At 36.4% G+C, this 19,586-nt stretch overlaps 1 protein-coding gene across 1 annotated transcript in view; it reads left to right on the top strand.

Moving 5' to 3' along the window:
• Positions 1-19,586, top strand: part of LOC121257567 — a 32,944-nt gene that overhangs the window by 6,819 nt on the left and 6,539 nt on the right. The window contains exons 7-19 of the mRNA XM_041158619.1: positions 3,049-3,100; positions 5,946-6,097; positions 7,395-7,465; positions 7,599-7,793; positions 7,885-7,923; positions 8,805-8,912; positions 10,987-11,076; positions 11,260-11,335; positions 12,036-12,132; positions 12,213-12,282; positions 12,372-12,548; positions 12,646-12,768; positions 16,281-16,364. Coding sequence (XP_041014553.1) covers positions 3,049-3,100; positions 5,946-6,097; positions 7,395-7,465; positions 7,599-7,793; positions 7,885-7,923; positions 8,805-8,912; positions 10,987-11,076; positions 11,260-11,335; positions 12,036-12,132; positions 12,213-12,282; positions 12,372-12,548; positions 12,646-12,768; positions 16,281-16,364 — 1,334 coding nt within the window. The remainder of the gene's footprint in view (positions 1-3,048; positions 3,101-5,945; positions 6,098-7,394; positions 7,466-7,598; positions 7,794-7,884; positions 7,924-8,804; positions 8,913-10,986; positions 11,077-11,259; positions 11,336-12,035; positions 12,133-12,212; positions 12,283-12,371; positions 12,549-12,645; positions 12,769-16,280; positions 16,365-19,586) is intronic.

Genomic DNA, 19,586 nt, shown 5'->3' with positions numbered 1-19,586 from the left:
ACCGAGAGAGAGAGAGAGAGAGAGTTTAGAGAGAGAAAAATGAAAACTTAAAATATTGAGAGGGAGGAAGGTGGCGCGCGGCGGCAAGGCTTACTTGAGGGAGTGGGTGCGACGAAAATAGGTTGGCTGGCATTTTCTGTGGTGGTGTGGCAGGTGGTCTTTCGAGATGGCTGTTGGTTGCTGGGAGGGATGCTGCGTGGTGCTTGCGGGTGAGTTTCTTTCTCTACGTGAAAGAGTCTTTTCTCTAGGGATTTTTGTGTGTACACTTCGGAGGCCTTGTGGGTTTCTTATAGGCGACGGAGGGAAACAAAGTACATCTTTAGGAGATTGTTTATAATTCGAAATTGCCTAAACTTTAGGAGCCTATTCTTACGAGGATACAGATTCTGAGAGGATTTGAAGAGTTTGAGTTGGAGTTAATCTCAAACTGGAAACCGAGTCTAACACGGGAACTTAATGGATAAAGTATACGAAGGTTTTGGATAGGGAAGGAACCACTAATTTAATCTATCTGTTAGCACATTTTCTAAAATGATAATAAAAATATAAAACAATAAAAATAAATAAATAAATAAAATACTAGTTTTAAGCCCTAAATTTGGATCCGTATGCTACAGAGAGAACTAGGGTTTTGAAACTTTGTAGCTTTGCTTTTGATTTGGAAAAAATATTTAATCTAGCTTTAATGGCTCTAGGCGTGATACTCTGTACTGAGTGAGTATATCAAGTTGTTATGCTTTTCCCCCTATCTGCTTCTGGATGAGTCATTGAAGGCTCAAAAGTTTGAGAAGAGACTGAACATGAGGATTTGAGATGGATTGATTGCCTCGAAGATAAGAGATTTTGTTAAATTGGTAAATAGGGTGATGATGGAGGACTCCCTGCAACGGACAGAGGCCATTTTAGGACAATAGGCCTTAACAAAAATACTACTGGACAATACTAAAAAAAAAACAAAAATACTACTGAACAATGTCCCGTTGCCAGACTTGTAGCAAGACGCACATGGGGAAGTGCTTGATGGGAACCAACACTTGCTCGAAGTGTGGGAAAATGGGACATTTGGTTAGGAATTGCTTGTAGTTATGTGCACCTTCAACAAGGAATGGTGGACAGAAGATGATGGTCCCAACTTGTGTTTTTACACACTTCAAGTTACGTCGAGACATCCAATGATGGGACCATTGGTAAAACGTCCTAACTCGAACAGAATCGTTCTATTTATTCAAAACATGGGAATCATTAGAAATGAGGAACAATTTAGGAACCTGGGTCAAACAACGGTAGACACGAAGAGCACGAACGACTACATGGTAATGGATTAGTATGCAAGGTAATATGATCACAATATGGTATGATGAAAGCACGCCCTAGATTTCCCCATGAATTGAAGTATGTTGAGCAATCACACAAAGAATGAAACTGTGTGGAAACATGAAAAGGATATGAAGGACAAGTATGCATAGAGGTGAGTGAAAACATGAGCAAGCTTTGAGGATGGATGTTTTTAAGGGGGTAGTTTATAATACCCCAGCCTTAGTTCCTCGGGTTGGATGAGAATATTTTTACTGGGCCCACGGGCCAATGCATTTCTGTAAGATCCATATTTTTGGCCCTATTATGGACATGAGATGCTGGCCCATGATTTGGGGTTCTGGAAAAACCAGGTTCAAGCGTAAGAAACTTTTTTTTTTTGATTGGCACTAGGTTTCCGAGAATGGCATCGGTTTAAGAGTAAGAAACCTGATTATACTTACATAAAAAAAGCCCAAGAAACTTGATAGTGCACCTGACCCATTTGGAAATCACCTCAACGCTATAGAAATCCATCCAATATACTCTTCTATTTCGAATTGATCTCTAGAGTTCTCTCCACGTCTCCTACCCACAGCACGATCACTCTTCTAGATGTTGCTTGTGCTGATCAAACCATGAGTGCTGTTTCAATGCTTTGGACCGTCTCATGTTTTTAGCCTCGAAACCTCTTGAAGAAATCGGACTGTGAATCCTAGCCACTTTACTTATAAAAAAAAAAGAGGTTCTACTTGACTTCAGCACTGACCTCCTTTACAAGAAATCCCGTTGAAGTTTCTTAAGGTGATGGGCTTCACTGATATGAATGGGGAAGAGAGACAGGTAGTAAGTGGGAAACTTGGAGTGAGTATTCTCAATCAGTGTGATGTGCCCTCTCTTGGATAAATACAACCGCTTCACTGTTTCAGTTATAGGGATTTACTTCCAAGAAAAATAAGTCTACTTACCATCCACAATTTTTACTCATGTCTTTCCATATGAAAATTTTCCCAGGTCATATATTATTTTCATTGTGCTACCTATATATTTTAGTACAATAGGAATACTCATCTTTGTCCCTTGGGGGACGTTTTCAATCCCTTGAGACATAATTTTCCCTCTTGGTTTGCTGTTTTAAGTAATACATAGTTTTTCTCTCATGTGTACTTGGTTATGCAAAGGTGTTTATATGTGTTGGGTTGCAGAGAACATGGAGCTTATACTTTTGATATCGCTATAAGTGGTTGTATTGGAATGATCTAGTATAGAATCACTATTGATGGTGTGCTTATCTTTGAAATGGAATATTTATGGTATTGTGTTATGTGGTGCATTTGGAGAGAGGAATGATTGGATTTTCAAGGATTGCGAGAATACAATGTCAGAAGTCAAGGACGTTTTCTTTAGAACTCTTTTCTTTTGGATGGTTTCCCAATCTTGTTCTTCTATGTCTAGTTATCAAGAATTGTTTTATTTCTTTTTTCCTTTTTATTTTTGCTTAGGTATATATCCTGCATTCTTTCTGTGTACTCAGATTACATCCTTTTATTTCAATAAAGCTTAACGAATTTTTTTATTTCTTTTTTCTTTTTTATTTTTGCTTAGGTGTATATCCTGCATTCTTTCTGTGTACTCGGATTACATCCTTTTATTTCAATAAAGCTTAACTTGCTAATAACAAAATATTAATAATTTTAATTTATTGGCCTTTTTCTTAATTGCTTCTAATTACTTTCTTGCTCCATCTTTTTCTAGGTGATCGAGTAAAATACATTGGGCCTTCTGTGTGCATTGCAGCGGATAACAGGTCATAAATTGATTATTTCCTTTTTTCTTATTACATGCATTTAGGCCTTGTTTGGTTACACAAACCATCTTATCTAATCATTACAACTTTTCTAAACTCCCACACAAAATACAATAAACAATTCAACTTTTTCAAAACCTAAAACAAAAATAATATTAAAAAATAATATTTGAACAATATTTTATTCAACTTTCATTTCATCTTATCTCATCTCATCCGTGTAACCAAACGAGGCATTAAGGTTTAATATGTTAACATAAAATTGAAAACTGGAGTTGACTTCGGAATATTCTTTGCATTTCTTCTATATGTTGATCAAAGAGTCGCGGTGATATGTACGTTAGATATTTCCTTTATGACTAAATTGATCGTATAAAAATACCTTAACTTTGGAGGAAATATCTTGGCGGCAAAATTCTAGAGCTTTGTGGTTGAAAGAAGGTGATCGAAGCATGAAGTTTTTTCTTAGAATGACCAATTCCCATAGGAGAACTAATGCCATGAGATGATGAATATTGACGGAGATGTTTGCATGGAGATTCTTGTGATTCAAGAACATGTCGCTGGTTATTTTGAACAGTTGCTTATTGAGCCAATGGGGTGGATGCCAAAGATTGATGGCTAGCATTTGAGTCCATTGAGCAGTAGAATTTCTCTCGGTTCAAGAGGCTGTTTGAGGAGACCGAGGTTCACAAAGTGGTGAGGAAGATGGTCAAAGACAAAACAATTAGTCTAGATGGATTTTCTATGGGTTTCTTCTAATCTTGTTGGGATGTGATGAAAGTTGAATAAAATATTGTTAGAATATTATTTTTTAGTATTATTTTTGTTTTGGGATTTGAAAAAGTTGAATTGTTTATTGTATTTTGTGTGGTAGTTTGAAAAAATTGTAATGATTAGATGAAATGAGTTGAGAGGATTTTTCAATCCAAACAACCCCTTAATGAAGGTATTTCATGAATTTTTTTCGACTAGGAAATTTGAGAAAAGTCTCAACGCCAATTTTATTGCACTTATTCTCAAGAAGACTGGGGCATTAGGCGTTAAGGATTATCGGCCTGTTAGCCTTGTGAATGGGGTGTATAAGATATTTCCAATGTGCTGGAAAATCTCCTAGGAGAAGTTTTGGGGCGGATCATTACGAAACACCAAAATGCATTCGTACGGGGAAGACAAATATTGGACTCAATACTCATTGCCAATGAGTGCCTAGATAGTAGATTAAAATCTAGCAATCTGGGTCTCTTATGCAAGTTTGATATGCCTACGATCATGTTAAATGGGATTTCTTGTTGCACTTGTTTGGGAGGTGTGGTTTTGGGAAGAGTTGGTTCTCATGGATTAGGTGGTGCATATCGACGGTGAGGTTCTCAGTTTGGTGAATGGTAGCCTAGTTGGTTTTTTTAACAGCTCCCGTGGGCTAAGGGAAGAGGATCCTTTGTCCCCACTCCTCTTTGTCATAGTCATGTAGGCGATGAGCAGAGTGATTACAACTATGGTTAATAGTAAACATCAGTGTGCACAATCTCAAAACATATAGAAGCACGGCTACCATGTGTAGGAAAAGGTAAAGTCGACAAGTAGCACAATCAAAAGATATACCAGAAGAAGAAAACAAATTTTTATTACCCAAAAAACCATGTTTCATAAGATGAGTCAAGACAATAGAATTAGGGTGACTCAATTTCTTTTGCCAAACTTCACTGTTATTGGCAGTAGCCGTACAAGCTAGAGAAACAACATTAGGAATAGAAAATTGTAAAGGAAACAAACGTCCCACTTTAGGCCCCTTCGCGATCACCTTCCCCGACACCTGATCCTGCATAAGGCAACCACCACGAGAAAAATGAACATCACAGTTATTATCCACCAGTTGTTTTTGGAGTTCTATGGCCTAGTGTACTCCACCTGTTTGTAGGGGGGAGTCGGAGACAAGATTTTTCTGGTGCCCCTCTAAGAAAGGGAAATTCACAGTCCGCTCTTTCTACCAAGCCTGCGAAGCCATGACAACGCACAATACAAATCCATTGCCATGGAAGAGTATTTGGAAGGCAAAGGTACTACCTAAAGGCAACATGTTTTGTATGGGTGGCTTCCTTGGGGAAGATCTTCACTCTAGACAACTTGAGGAAACATCGAATCATAATTATGAATTGGTGTTGTATGTGTAAAAAGAGTGGTGAGTTCATCAACCATCTACTACTTTATTGTGAGATTGCCATGACATTGTGCAATGAAGTCTTTGCTCGGATGGGATTAGCTTGGGTGATGCCGAGAAGGGTAATCGACCTCCTAGCTTCTTGGAGAGGCATTTGGGGCAACTCTCATATTGCATCGATATGGAAGATGGTTCCAATATATTTATGGTAGTGTATTTGGAGGGAGAGGAATGAAAGAAATTTTGAATATCAAGAGTGGTCAATGGATGAGCTTAGAAATTTGTTTTTCAATACTTTAACTCCATTCATCGATTGTAATTGATTTTTATGGCATGACTTTTCATGAATCCCTTATATCACTAAACTAGCACACTTTGGCTTTTCTCTTGTATATGTTCTGTATACTTAGGCTCTTGCTAATTCTTACGATAAAAAAAGAAATTTCAAAAGTAAAAAAAACAGAATAGCAGTGGGGATAGGTCTACGCTCATGCTTGCAAATATGTTATTATGAAACCTAGTTATATTCAGGCTTTGCTTTATTTTTTATACTCCTTTTTCTGGTATCATCATAAATATGGGCTGTTCATTTTAGTTAGCAGAATAATTGATATTCAAATATTTCTATTCCTGTCACATAATATCAAATATCTTAGAGTCATTGATCAAAGTTTGGCATCTTTGCAGGCCTTTATCAAATGGTCAACATGGAGAGGTATATGAGGTGAATGGAGATCGAGTTGCTGTCATTTTGGATATGAGTGAAAAAAATACTAATGACGAAGAGGGGGAGAAACTCAAAGAAGAACCTTCAAAACCCCCAATTTATTGGATAGATGGTACTTTTCTAATTGAATAAAAGCCTAACACTTGGATATTTTTTTTGGTGGAAATATCTTTCAATTCAATGTGGATGAAGTTGCAGTTTTGACATGTACTTGTCAAAAAAGAAAAAAAAAGTTGCAGTTTTGATATGTTTGAATGCGTGTCATCTTTGTGTCTTTGTATGTAATGTGCCTATGATTTAAAGCTGTTCTTTTGGAAAAAAAACTTTTCAGTTTTGGTGACTTATTGATTGGTAATGGAAAAAGTTAACTGATTGAATTTAGTGAACTTATGAAAAAATAACTAGTTTGCAACTATTCGACAAAACTTATCTCCATGCCTGCTGCAGGCAATGTAACTTGCGATTCTCTCTCTCTCTGTTTCTTCCCCTTAATTGTATGAATTATCTATTGTAATTCTTTGAGAGATCTTTACATGTGCTTTACAATGAGTTTCTCTATTATTTTTAGTAAATCATTTACTTAAAAAAAATAGAATCTATGCAACCGACATATGCCTAAGCACTTATTATTCTCCTGGAGCCCATCAAATAGTTGTGGCTTTTGATATCATTGCCTACACCATTACTTTGACCAGTTTAATCCCTGTTGTCAACTTGTCCTTCCATCAGTACAAAGGTTCATGTAAATCAATTGTTCTGTTATTTTGCAATATGTTGTTTCATGTGAGTTGTAGCTTTCTTATCTAGTCGTCTGATGTATGAGAGGCTTGCTTTTCTCAGTGTATGTTCATAAGTTTTCTTGCTAGATTGGTTCTTGTTCTATGGAAGATGGAAAGCTTTGACATGAGATACCATCAAATAGCTGTCAATCTGTTAGCATCAATTGTGATTGAATCTCTGATATTTCTTCCATTTTTTTTTTTTTTAAATCTTGTCTTTGGAACTGCTATTCTGAAGTTATATGTGAGCCTGTTTTTCACCCAATTGGCTGTTGTAGCTGTTAATTTGCAGAGACTTCATGCTTTTACTTGCAAAGGGTTAAGTAATTTGCTAGTGTTCCTTTTTCATGCTAAGTATCATTCGAACTATTTTTCTATTTGAGTTTTGCTTATCTGCCTAGGATTGATGAATATGATGTATATCATATCATTCTCAGTTTGTTTTGAAAAAGGGAAAAATTGGCCAAGAAGTAGGGTTTTCTAATGCTGGTTTTGTAAGGAAAAAAAAGAAAAGAAAAATAGCTGCAGCAATACCTTAGAGATGTTAACTTCCTGATTTATCTGTCAGTCTTAGCATGTGTATTTGTTCATTTGTTTCCAATGAAAGTGAAAAGTTTGATTTATTTACAGTTAAGGAGATAGAGCATGATCTTGACACTCAGACAGAAGATTGCTATGTTGCAATAGATGCTTTATGCGAGGTATAAAGTGAAGATAAGTTTGACATATTTTTTTTCTGATGTGAACAATGATAGAACAAAATGCAATCAAATGTGATAATGCTTCAAGCAATGCTCCCTAAACATGTGATGTTCACTTTTGAATTGTTTTTAGGTTTTGAGATCCATGCAACCACTCATTGTCTATTTTCCAGACTCTTCTGAATGGTTGTCTAGGGCAGTTCCCAAGTCAAATCGTAAGGAGTTTGTCCATAAGGTGCAGGAAATGTTTGACTTGTTATCAGGTCCAGTTTTTCTAATATGTGGGCAGAACAAAGTTGAATCAGGGTCAAAGGAGAAGGAGAAATTTGTAAGCTTTATGATTTTAAGCCTCCCAATTTTAATTTTTGGCTTTTAAACCTGTTCATAATCTTACTTCATCTTTATATGATGGTTGGCAGACGATGATACTTCCAAATTTCGGACGCCTTGCTAAACTGGTAATGATTGCTATGCTCAAGAGCACCTGCAATTGACACAAACTCTCTAAATTGATAGATTGTCGACTTTTCATGTTCTACTGTCAGTTACCTTACCGCTTTTATTACCTTGATAAATGGTTTATCATGTACTGCACATGCAAGCTTCTGGAATCAGAGGTTGAATACATTTGAAGAATGTGAATTTGCCCTTACATTGTATTTGCTAAACACTTCTATTAAAGAGTAGCAGTTTCAATATTACAAACAAGTGCACTCTTGGGCATCTGACATGAAACGCCTTTTTGGGTGCAGATTATGATGCCAACAATTCCCCCTCACGAGTCATTTTGGAAGTTATAAGAAAATTATACCTACTGCCTAGATTATATTATCCATGCATCTTTCCTTCATCGATTTCTAGCAAGCTTTATAGGAAAATTGAAGGTCAGGCTAGTAGCTAAGGCTTTAGTCAAGCATATAGAGCAGATTATGATGAAACCTTTGCATGGTAGGTGGTAGCCACGATTAATTCTGTGTCTCCAAATGCTAGCCTAATATGTTTCCATTTGTTAGGCCTTGGCATTATGCCCCCAAATAATTTTTTTTAAAAAACATTCCGCTACTTCTATATGTATACATTCAAAATTGAGTGGTAGATTTAGTTCGTTTTCTCATAGCCAATGCTTAATAGATTAATCACAAGTACTAGGTGGTAGCATATTATGTTGATGGAATATATAGCTGTGTGACATGGAAATTTCCATTGTGCAGACACCCATGTTTGCTTTATTTCTGATATTATACGGTTTATTGGTACCACTTTCTCTTTAAAATCCATGTTAGGGATTTTGTTTATTACTGTGGACTACTTGCATCGTTTATTACTGTTGACTTTTCAGCCGCTCCCTTTAAAGCATCTCACTGAGGGTCTGAAGGCAACAAAGAGATCGGATAACAACGAAATATATAAGCTCTTTGAAAATGTTTTGAGCATATATCCCCCCAAGGTAAATGTTTGACTTATTCTTGGGCATACTTGAAAATGAAATAATCATTGTAATACCCATGAGACGTATTTTAATGATGTTTTGTTGCTCATATCTTGCTTGCCTTTTCATTGGTCTTTCTATGCATTATATTACTGTTGGGTTCTACATGCTAATAAATATGACCTAGTTTTTTTTTTTTTTTTTTTTTTTTGTTGGTTGTTGCTTGGAACACGTGGTCTCACACTTTTCGATGGAACTTAAAATCAAAAAAGTATTGCGGTGGCCTAAAAAATGCCAGGTGTCCATGTGTTTGCCTAGGCTGAACTCTACATGTTGTGGCTTGACGGTATTAACTTCTGAAGTGACTCGATATGAATTATGTGATAAATTTGCAACAAGTGGCGGAGACCTGAAATTCATTGTTTCTCCGAGTTGAGCTTCCAATGAAATTAAACAATATGTTGGCTGGTAATTCTTAAGCAATTTGTAACCAAATTAGAATTGGGTAAAAGAAAACATTTTGGAGGGAATCTTGGAGGTAATCAAAGCATTTAGTTCCCGTTTGATACTTGCTAATTTTAGGTATAGCTTACTGTACCCCATTGTATGTTCTTAGATTTACTAGTTTCCTTGAATGTATAATGTTATCTTCTATTAGTTCTTTTTTTGGGGAAAAGATCTTCAACCTGGGAAGTTGGTGTGAAAGGAGTAGGGGACATTTTATGGAGTTGAGCTCATAGTTTTGAGTTCCGTTCCGGCCGGAACAGCCGGAATTTTCTGTTCTGTGTAGTGCCTGGTACGCTATACATTTTCATTCTGTTTTGTTCCAAATTCCGGCCCATTCTTGTCCATTCCGGCCAATTCCGGACTGCATTCCATTCCAGATTGTTTTAATGACAAGTTTGTAATTTTCTTGTGTTTGGATGGCATTTTTGTAGATTTCAAGTTTAGATGACATTCGTGTAATTTTAAAATCTAAAAGGGATTTATATAATATAAATTTTTTTGTAACTTTAAATATTTGCCCCCATTTTCTCTGTTTTTTATTTTATTTTAAATTTCATTATTTTTATACTTTCTTGGCTCTTTATTTTTTCTTTGTTTTTTTTTTTTTTTTTTTTTTTTGTGTCTCAACGCAAGTTGGTAATTTTTTAATATTATCTTTTGATACCAATATCTATACTTGTTTTTAATGTTTTAAATGTATATTCATTTTAGAAATCTTCAGTTATTCCATATATATGTATAAACTGATAATTAATAAAAGAAATACATAAATATTTAAGTGTGTATCATATACATGTGTTTCTTTGTTTAATTTTCAGTTTATATATATATAGCTAATCCGAGAACGGTATGCCAGAATGCACCAGTACTGAAATATTCTGTTCCAGTACTTAAACTGGAATGATCACTGGAATGGAATTTAAAGCATTGGTTGAGCTTCGTCTTAACATGTCAATATATTTGATTTTGAGGTTTAGAGTTCATTGGATGTCAAAAGGTGGTATGCCTTTCATTATTGCTATTTTTCTTTATGTTTGGAATTTTATGTATTGACATTTAATTTTAGGACTGGGGGAACGTTGGTACACCATTTGTGTACTTAAAGTCCTCTCTCTCCTTCTATATATATATATATACTTTTTGAAAAAAGAAACATGAGTTGCAGGACATTGATGTTTCTTGAGAAAGAAAAAACATCGAAATCACTTGATTAGTCCGGTTTTGTCCAGAAACTGTAAAAATATTTGGTTGCTTTTGTTTAATATACATTGTATGGATGGGATTGGATATTGTTGTTCAGGACTCTCTTTATGCTTATATATCTAAAACTTCTCAACTAAATTTTTTATCTGTCACATGGTTTTTGAGGGTGGGGTTGTGTATGGTTCTCTCTCCAGGGGTGAATTTGAATGCCCCTCCTGCCTTGGTGAGATTTCATGTCATTAAAAACTTCTCAACTCTCATTTGTCGCTGTAACTTTTCATTCTAACTGATACGTATAAAATACATTTCATTTTAACTTGTTCTACAAATTTATTTTTGTGATTCATAATGATTACCTTACTATTTTTCCTTGTTTTTGCAGGAGGAGGATCTCCTTAGAACCTTCAATAAACAGGTTGAAGAAGACCGGAGGATTGTGATAACACGGAGCAATTTGAATGAATTAAATAAGGTATGGAGCTGGTTCTAAAGTTGTGTTGAAGGAAAGATGGCATTTTGGATTTGGATAAATATTTACTTGTTGTTTGATGGACTCTGTTTCACTTCTAAACAGTTCAAGTTCATAGTGCATAAGTTGTTGGTGTTATTTAACCTAATTGACCTATGATATTGACTGCTGACGTTGCGTATGCAGGTTCTTGAAGAAAATGAGCTGTCATGCATGGACCTATTGCATGTAAATACAGATGATGTGATATTGACCAAAAGGAGTAAGAAAACTAACATATCTTTTGTCATTTCTATTTGTTGAAAAACTAAATTGTATATGCCTATGTGCAAATATCTTCTCCGTTTGCACCAACCACGAGGGTGCTCAAGTAAAAAAAAATAAAAAAAAACAGGTTGGTATGGGCCAATCAGATAGTAGGGGTGAAAAACTGACAAGGTGGTTCGGGAACTCATTTTTTTAAGCCTAAAACTGGCTGATCTGCGGTCGATTCGGTCAGTTCATTGGTTTGGGCACTTACCGAAAACAGCAAAACAGGTGATGAGGGAGAGAGAGAAGGTGACATATAATGGACTTCGGAGGTGACAGCAGTCAGTTCAATGGGAGATGAACAATGGCTGCAACACTGCGGCGGGGAGAGACCAGAGAGGCTGCAACCAAATACAGAGGTGGAGAAACGCGAAATATCTGACCAATGTCGGTTTCCAACCAAGCTGGACCTCAGACTGACTGCTTCTGTCATGGTTTCAGCCAGATCTGTCAATTTCCAGCCAGTTTTGGTCGGTCTAGTCAGTTTCAGTCCTGCTTGTACGGCCCTAGAAGATAGTATAAGAAATAAATGTTTACATTATGAGTTGGAAGCTTGCTTATTTCACATGCAGGATGGTCACTTATGTCTTCTTATGTCTTGTCAACTGAGAGCCAATTTTTCCGAAAATCATCATTTTAAACTTTGTCTGCAGAAGCTGAGAAAGTTGTTGGCTGGGCTAAAAATCATTACTTGTCTTACTGTGAGCTTCCATTGATAAAAGGGGGAAGATTGCTTTTACCACGTGAAAGGTATGCTTTCTTTCCATTGCTATAAATCATTAAGGTTTTGCAAACCCTTGAAGTTGCCTGTTGTGCTTTGGTGTGTGAAGCCTTGAAATTGCAATCTTGAGGTTGAGGGAACAAGAAGCTATATCTCGAAAGCCCTCACAAAGTTTGAAGGCATGTTTCATCATTTACAATGAGTATTTGAATACTGATAATAAAGCCTTGTTATATCATGTACATCTCTAACACAAAAATTATGGCAGAACATTGCAAAAAATGAATATGAGAGCAATTTTATTTCGGCAGTGGTTCCCCCGGGTGAAATTGGTGTCAAGTTTGATGATATAGGTGCGTTGGAAGATGTGAAGAAGGCACTAAATGAACTTGTCATTCTTCCAATGAGGAGGCCTGAGCTTTTCTCTCATGGAAACTTGTTGCGGGTATTGATTTTTTTATGCCTTGTATGCATTTTGATCAAGGCTGAATGAGTTTTGTGGTGTGCATTTTCATTATATGATTTTCTGAATGCTTTCCCAGCCTTGCAAAGGAATATTACTTTTTGGGCCACCTGGAACAGGGAAAACCCTTCTTGCCAAGGCTCTTGCCACAGAAGCTGGGGCAAACTTTATCAGCATAACGGGTTCGACTCTTACATCAAAGGTATGCAGAAAATAAGTTGTTCAATCCGTTATAATCTTTTAGGATCAAACAATTAGCCAGATCTCTTATTGTGTTATGTTTTTAATACCCGGGATTTAATATGATAAGAGTGGTGAATCCCATATTGATTAGGAGGAAGTTCTTGCAATTTATAATATTAAGTGGCTCCAATTTCAACCTAGTCCTTTTGGAGTATAAACCTTGATGTGGCTCAGGCTTCCTTTGAGTCATTACATAAAAGCATCAAAACCACCTAGTAAGGCCAGCCATGTGATATTGGACGACGCCTCAAACCCAAAAGTTCAAAACAGACAGATCCATTCATGATTTAGAGTTCCTCCCTGTTTACAAAATTTCAAAGACAAGATTTTCCAAGCAATCTCCCAACACAAGAAATAAAAACACCTCAAAACATTTCCAAGGTTTGGTCAGAGCAACTGAAATTTGAATATTTACACAATGTATAGTCCAAAAAATTAATCAAACTAAAAATACAATTACAACTGAAACATTTTGTACTAGCAAAAGTTATCATTGTAACATCACAAAATGCAAGCCGATGATCATCCAGCCACAAGGCCTTCAACCTCAATCAGCTATAGCCAAGTCCAATCCGAAGTCTTTGAACTTGATAGCTATAACCTCAAGAGAAACAAGTTTCTACTACTCTGATAGAAATGCTCGTAATTGGGTCTCTCTCTCTCTCTCTCTGCTATGCCTTTTCGTCTTCTATTCCCGGCGCTTCTTGCTGGGAATAATCGTTAACCTTATATCAGTTTCTATTATGTTTGTGAGCCCTCTTACCCTCTCTTTTTTCTTTTAGCAATTTATTTTTGGGGATTGCTTATTTTTCCTTAGTTAGTTGAAGATGGATTGGAGTTTTTGGATAGAAGCAAAGTTGTTTCTGTTCATAAGAAAAGGGGGCAACTTTTTTTGTATCCCTGAAAAGAGCAGGAAGATAATGAAGTCTCTTTATCTTTCTGGAGGGATGGTTGTTTGGATGGCCAAGGTGGTGGAGGATTGCCTGAGGACTTCGGGAAAAATGCATTCTTAGCAGACTAGAAGGGAAGGAAACAGATTTTTCATGGTTCAAAGAGGATAGAATTCGTATGGTAGGTTTGTGTAGTTGATCGAGTATGGTACTGTTACGGGAAAGGGTATATTAGTGATTCCTGAAGGGCGGAAAAGGAGTGGATGGGCTGGCTTTGTGAGGAATATGAGAGAGATGGTCAGTTCACCTTCCTTTGTTTCTACTCAAGACAACATAGTTGTTTTTAATAATGGCGTTGCTTCACTGGATCCCAGAGGTAAAGAGGTACTTACAACCACTTCTCACAGAGGTGCACCTTCTCTGGTGAAGCTTCTTATGTGTCGGCATTGTTGAAGCCAGTGCCTGGGCATTCTGGTTATCACCGGAAGAGAGGTAATGGATATCAGAGGAAGGAGGAGAATGTGTTGGAAGGAAGAAATAGGAAGGAAGGTTCAATAGTAGAGTCCTGACGGAATCAAATTGATGGCGGAGCTGTTGATTGGCCCTCCGAGGTGTTGCAGAGACTTGGAGAAGCTGAATGGTCACTCTGGCATATACAGGCGGAGATTATTGGTTGGAAGGAGAAGTTTGACTCTCTGCTGAAAAAGGTAGATGGAGGCTTGGGCTTGCTAAGAGCACTGGCGTTGGACTAGCCAAATGCCAGTGAAGTCTAAAATATAGCTTAGTTCTACTTAAATGAGCTGCATTGAACTAGCTAAAATCCTTGAGGTGAAACTCTAAGCTATAGTAAATGGAAAGGGAAGTCCAAACTAGGCTAGTCATTGTTCACAGATCAAACCCATATTTAATTTCCAAACTTTTTAATTAATAATTTAATAGTTTCTTTCTAAATTATTAATTAACAGATTTAATTTCCAAACTTTTGATTGTTTGCATTCTAATGTTAACACTAACCATATGTTAATTAATAATTTAAAAATTTCTAAATTCTTAATTAACAGATTTAATTTCCAAACTTTTGATTGTTTGCATTCTAATGTTAACACTAACCATATGTAAATTAATAATTTAATAACTTCTAAATTATTAATTAACATATGCTTAGTGTAGTGGCAAAATATGTAAAGAAAAATTATTATTAAAAAAATAATAGTATATTATTATTTTGGCTTATTTTTACCTAGTCTAATGTGAGGTTATACTTTAATGGCTTGACTTTAGTTAAAACATCTAGTTTTAGCCAAATTTTTACTTTGGCTCTGGCTAGGCGAATGCCAATGCTCTAATGTCAAGAAAATCTCACAACTGGTTCTTTTCTCATAAGAGTAGATATAAGCAATACAAAATTTTAACGAAAACAATGTGTTTCAACCAAACACATTATTCAAGGCCACATGATAAAGAGGGAAATCACCACATACCACAAAGATATCGTGCCATGAGAGCATTGATATACCACAAAGATATCATGCCATGATGGGCCTCAAACAGGTCACAAATTTATTTATATCACGGGCTCAAGAATAAATAGCATGCGCACGAGTTCCAAAAATTCATAAACCCCAAATATACGCATAAGCATTTCTCCATCTATTCCAACATATTCCGTATACAAAATTTTCTCAAAGGCCCACATTTAATATCAAAATAACATGGAAATGTGTACAGAGCCAAAGTTTATACAAGTTGAAAATACAAGTCCAAAGTGCACAATTTCTCAACTAATTTTTAACACACAAACCCATTCAAGAGCCACTTGTTTGCTAGTCAATGTAATGACCATGATGCTCCTTTACCAACTGTCACTTGGAACCTAATTCAAGACCAATACAATACGTTGAGCCCTACACTAAGAGTAACCATTTAACTCTTTAAACCAACACAATTTTTAATAAGAGGAATTTATGCCTTATCTGAGCCTTGAATGAGACTTGCATTAAATTTGTTTCCTAGAATCAAATCTGGACAGCTCCCAATCAAAGTTTTTAAGACTTTAATACAAAAACCAGAAACCTGAAATTTATGTCACAAAAATACTCGCTTCTGCAATGTACACCTCCGAGACTTGGCACTTCAGCTCCTTTAATTCAAATATTCATATCATTTAAATTTTGGCTACAAAGTTTTGGCCATTCACACGGAACCCTCGCCACCAGATATATATCCACCTGCGACAACCATTTCAATCTCAAGAAGTTTTTAGTTTCATTATACTTTCATCAACAACCAATTGTGCAAGGATGCACCCAATTTTCCATCATCTTGGTCTGCAGTATTATTCACTATTGTATTACCTCCCCTGATATGTCAACTTGTCAAATGGTTATATTTTACCAATGGACTGTAGCATATATGGCACTTGCACCCTGTCAGTTTTCGGGTGGTGGCTGGGAGTCTGCTGGTTCTAATTCCACGGGTGCTTGATACCAAGCCAGCAAGAAACAAAATGGTGTTTCTTTGGGGCTTCTGATGTTTCTGTTATGCACAAAAAATACTCATATTTTTACTATTACCAATACAGTGGTTTGGAGACGCGGAAAAGCTTACCAAGGCTCTCTTCTCCTTTGCTAGCAAGCTCGCTCCTGTCATTATATTTGTTGATGAGGTGAGTTTTCATTATGGAAAACATGCAATAAATGATGAGGTTGGATTCTAAACATAAACATTTTGTGTAGTTCTTCTTTAATGCACATGTGGTTTACTCTGACTGTAGATCTCAATGACTAGCATATGAATAGCCTTTTCTAACTGTATTATCCCTCAATGAAAAACTTGGGTGGGAGGGTATGACAAACTTCCAAATGACTTAGCTTTTCAAACATTTTAGTCGTAAACCTGTGTGATGCGCAGGAATAACTAAATTTATTTAATAAAAAATATACTGTGCAACTAAGTTAATATATACCTTGAACATTATTAAAACAACAAAAATCCTTTAAAAGAGTGTCAATATTAGCATTTTGATATCTAGAAGTAGGGGTGTAACCGGTCCGGTCCGGTTTTGTACAAAATCTAGGACCGAACAGGTATGTATCGGTTTTTCATTTTTCAAAACCGATTACGCCCCGGTTACCCTCCTAAACCGGTACATCTGGTTTTACCGGTTTCCGGTCAGGTTTTTCGGTTTTTTTAAAATATAAAAAACATATAATAAAGTGTTACTTCTTATGATAAAATGTTATTAATAATTTAATATATATATTATGTTTAAAGCATATGATCAATTAAATTTTCATCTTTAAGATTAAACTTTTATTTTATAAATTATAATAACATTATCTTATAGATAATTATATTAATAACATATGATCAAACAAATTACAAATGTTCATATTTAAGATTAATATTTTATGTTATAATTTATAAATTATAATATGAAATTATTTCATATATGATATATAATTATATATTATATATAAAAATTTAATATATAATTATATATTATATATAAAACTTATATATATAAATATTTTGTATAATATATAAAATTAATTTTTATATATATATTTTTTCTAACCGGTCCGGTCCGGTTCCGGAAACTACGGAACTGAAACCGGACCCGTTCTGGCCGGTTTTCATAATATAGGAACCGGTTTCGGACCAGACCAGTTCAAAACCGGACCAACCGGTCCGGTCCGGTCCGGTTTTCCGGTTTAAATTTACACCCTTGTCTAGAAAATACACAAGATTTAAGTTTTTTGAAGTTTCAAAATTACTTATTTCATATTATAGCTTTTGGAAAAGTTAGAATAATAGTTATCATCAACCAAGAAAAAACAAGGGAGAATGGAGGGAAGAATGTTGATAACTGTCTCTAACAACTTTAGGCAGATTAAAGTAACCTATGAAATGCTTTCCAGTTGCTGCATATTCTTCCACTTTTACCATTTCCCGTTAGGGTTTGTCCAGATTGATTTTTTTTTTTTTTTTATATGTAAGAATCTTTATTAAATAGAATGAAACTAGGCAATGCCCAAGTACACAAGAAGTATATAAAGTGAGACATCTAATTATATTCTAGTAAGCTGAAAAGAAGATAAAAATTCATGAACATTCCCACCCTTCAATACAATAGCAGAAAACCACTGTAAAAGAGAGACTACAAATAAATTCCAGATTTCCCCTACTGCACACGCTCCTTCTTGTTAAAGCATCTATCGTTCCTTTCCAACCATAAACACCACATTAAGTACAAAGGAATCATCATCCACATTGCTGCCAGTTGAGCGTTATTGTGATACCAGTTCTAGTATGCTAGTAGATCCACCACACTCTTAGGCATTACCCAACTCAGCCTGGTTCTACTAAGTATACCAGCCCATAACTTCCCAGCCACCTCACAATGTAAAAGCAAATGATCTATCGATTCTCCATTCCTTTTACACATGTAGCACCACTCCATGACAACCATACCTCGCTTTCTTAGATTATCAACCGTCAAAATCTTCCCAAGTGCAGCTGTCCAAGTAAAGAAAGCGACTTTAGACGGCACTAAGGCCTTCCAGATGCTCTTCCATGAAAAGAATGTGGGCTGTTGGACTGCCAAAACCTTGTAAAAAGATTTAACAGTGAACTTTTTTCTCCCCGTGTGAATCCACAACAGACGGTCGCCCCCATTGCCTCCTAACTTTGCTGAATACAAATAGCTATAAAAATCTGCAAGCTCTTCAAGTTTCCAATCCTGAGCGGTTCTAGTAAAAGTGACATTTCAAGTTACCGTCCCATTTGCACGACAAAGCACTTCTGAAACTGCAGCTTGCTGATTTCCAGCCAAGTTAAATACAACAGAAAACAGTGCAAAGGGGTCTCTTCCCACTCCATACATCGAACCAAAAGCGGGTTCGTGCTCCATCACCCACCCCAAACTTAAGATGTTTTTCAAAAGTGTTCCACCTCTTTCTTATAAATTTCCATAGGCTTACTCCATAAGACCCCCTACCCTCCTTAGAACGCCATCCCCCCCACGCACTACCATATATGTGATCAATAAGCTCTCTCCACAACGAGTTCCCTTCCATTTGGTACCTCCACAACCACTTCTCTAATAGTGCCTTGTTAAAAACACACAAATTTCGCACCCCTAACCCACCATTCGCAATCAGACAGCTCACCCTTTGCCAACTCACAAGGTGAAATTTGATTTCCTCCCCCATGCCACCCCACAAGAAAGCTCTAAACAACTTTTCTATCCGGTTTGCCACACTCACCGGTAATGGGGAGAGAGAAAGTAAGTGGGAAGGTTGAAAAGGGTGCTTTTGATGAGGGTTAATCCCCCTTCTTTTAATAGATGTAACCGCTTCCAACCCGATAATCTTTTCTCAATCTTCTCTACCACACCAAATACTCTTTGCTTTGAATGATGCCCAAAGGAAGTCCTAAATATTTCATAGGAAGAGGCAATTTTACAGCCCAATAACTCCGCTAAAGGCTATATTCCTCATCCCCCACCGAAACCAACTCTGACTTCCCCAAGTTCACATTGAGTCCCGAAATAGCTTCAAAGCACAACACTGCCTTAGAGCTTGAATCTGACCACTAATAGCATCACAAATAATAAGCGTATCATCCGCATATAGTAAGTGAGAAATCCCACTACTATTGCTGCCCACCGAAAAACCAGCAAGAAATCCCCTCCTTAGGGCAGCCTCCACCATGCGGATCAATGCCTCCATTACTATAACAAAAAGAAAAGGGGATAGTGGGTCCACTTGTCTCAAACCCCTTGAAGTCTGAAAAAAAACCACGTGATTTTCCATTGACTAAAACCGAAAACCAAGCAGTTGAAACACAATGTTTAACCCATTCACACCACCTATCCCCAAAACCA

The sequence above is a fragment of the Juglans microcarpa x Juglans regia genome, chromosome 3S (assembly GCF_004785595.1).
Source record: "Juglans microcarpa x Juglans regia isolate MS1-56 chromosome 3S, Jm3101_v1.0, whole genome shotgun sequence".
Taxonomy (NCBI): domain Eukaryota; kingdom Viridiplantae; phylum Streptophyta; class Magnoliopsida; order Fagales; family Juglandaceae; genus Juglans; species Juglans microcarpa x Juglans regia.
Note: the sequence above shows the minus strand (reverse complement) of the source record. Positions and strands in the feature narration are given on the sequence as shown.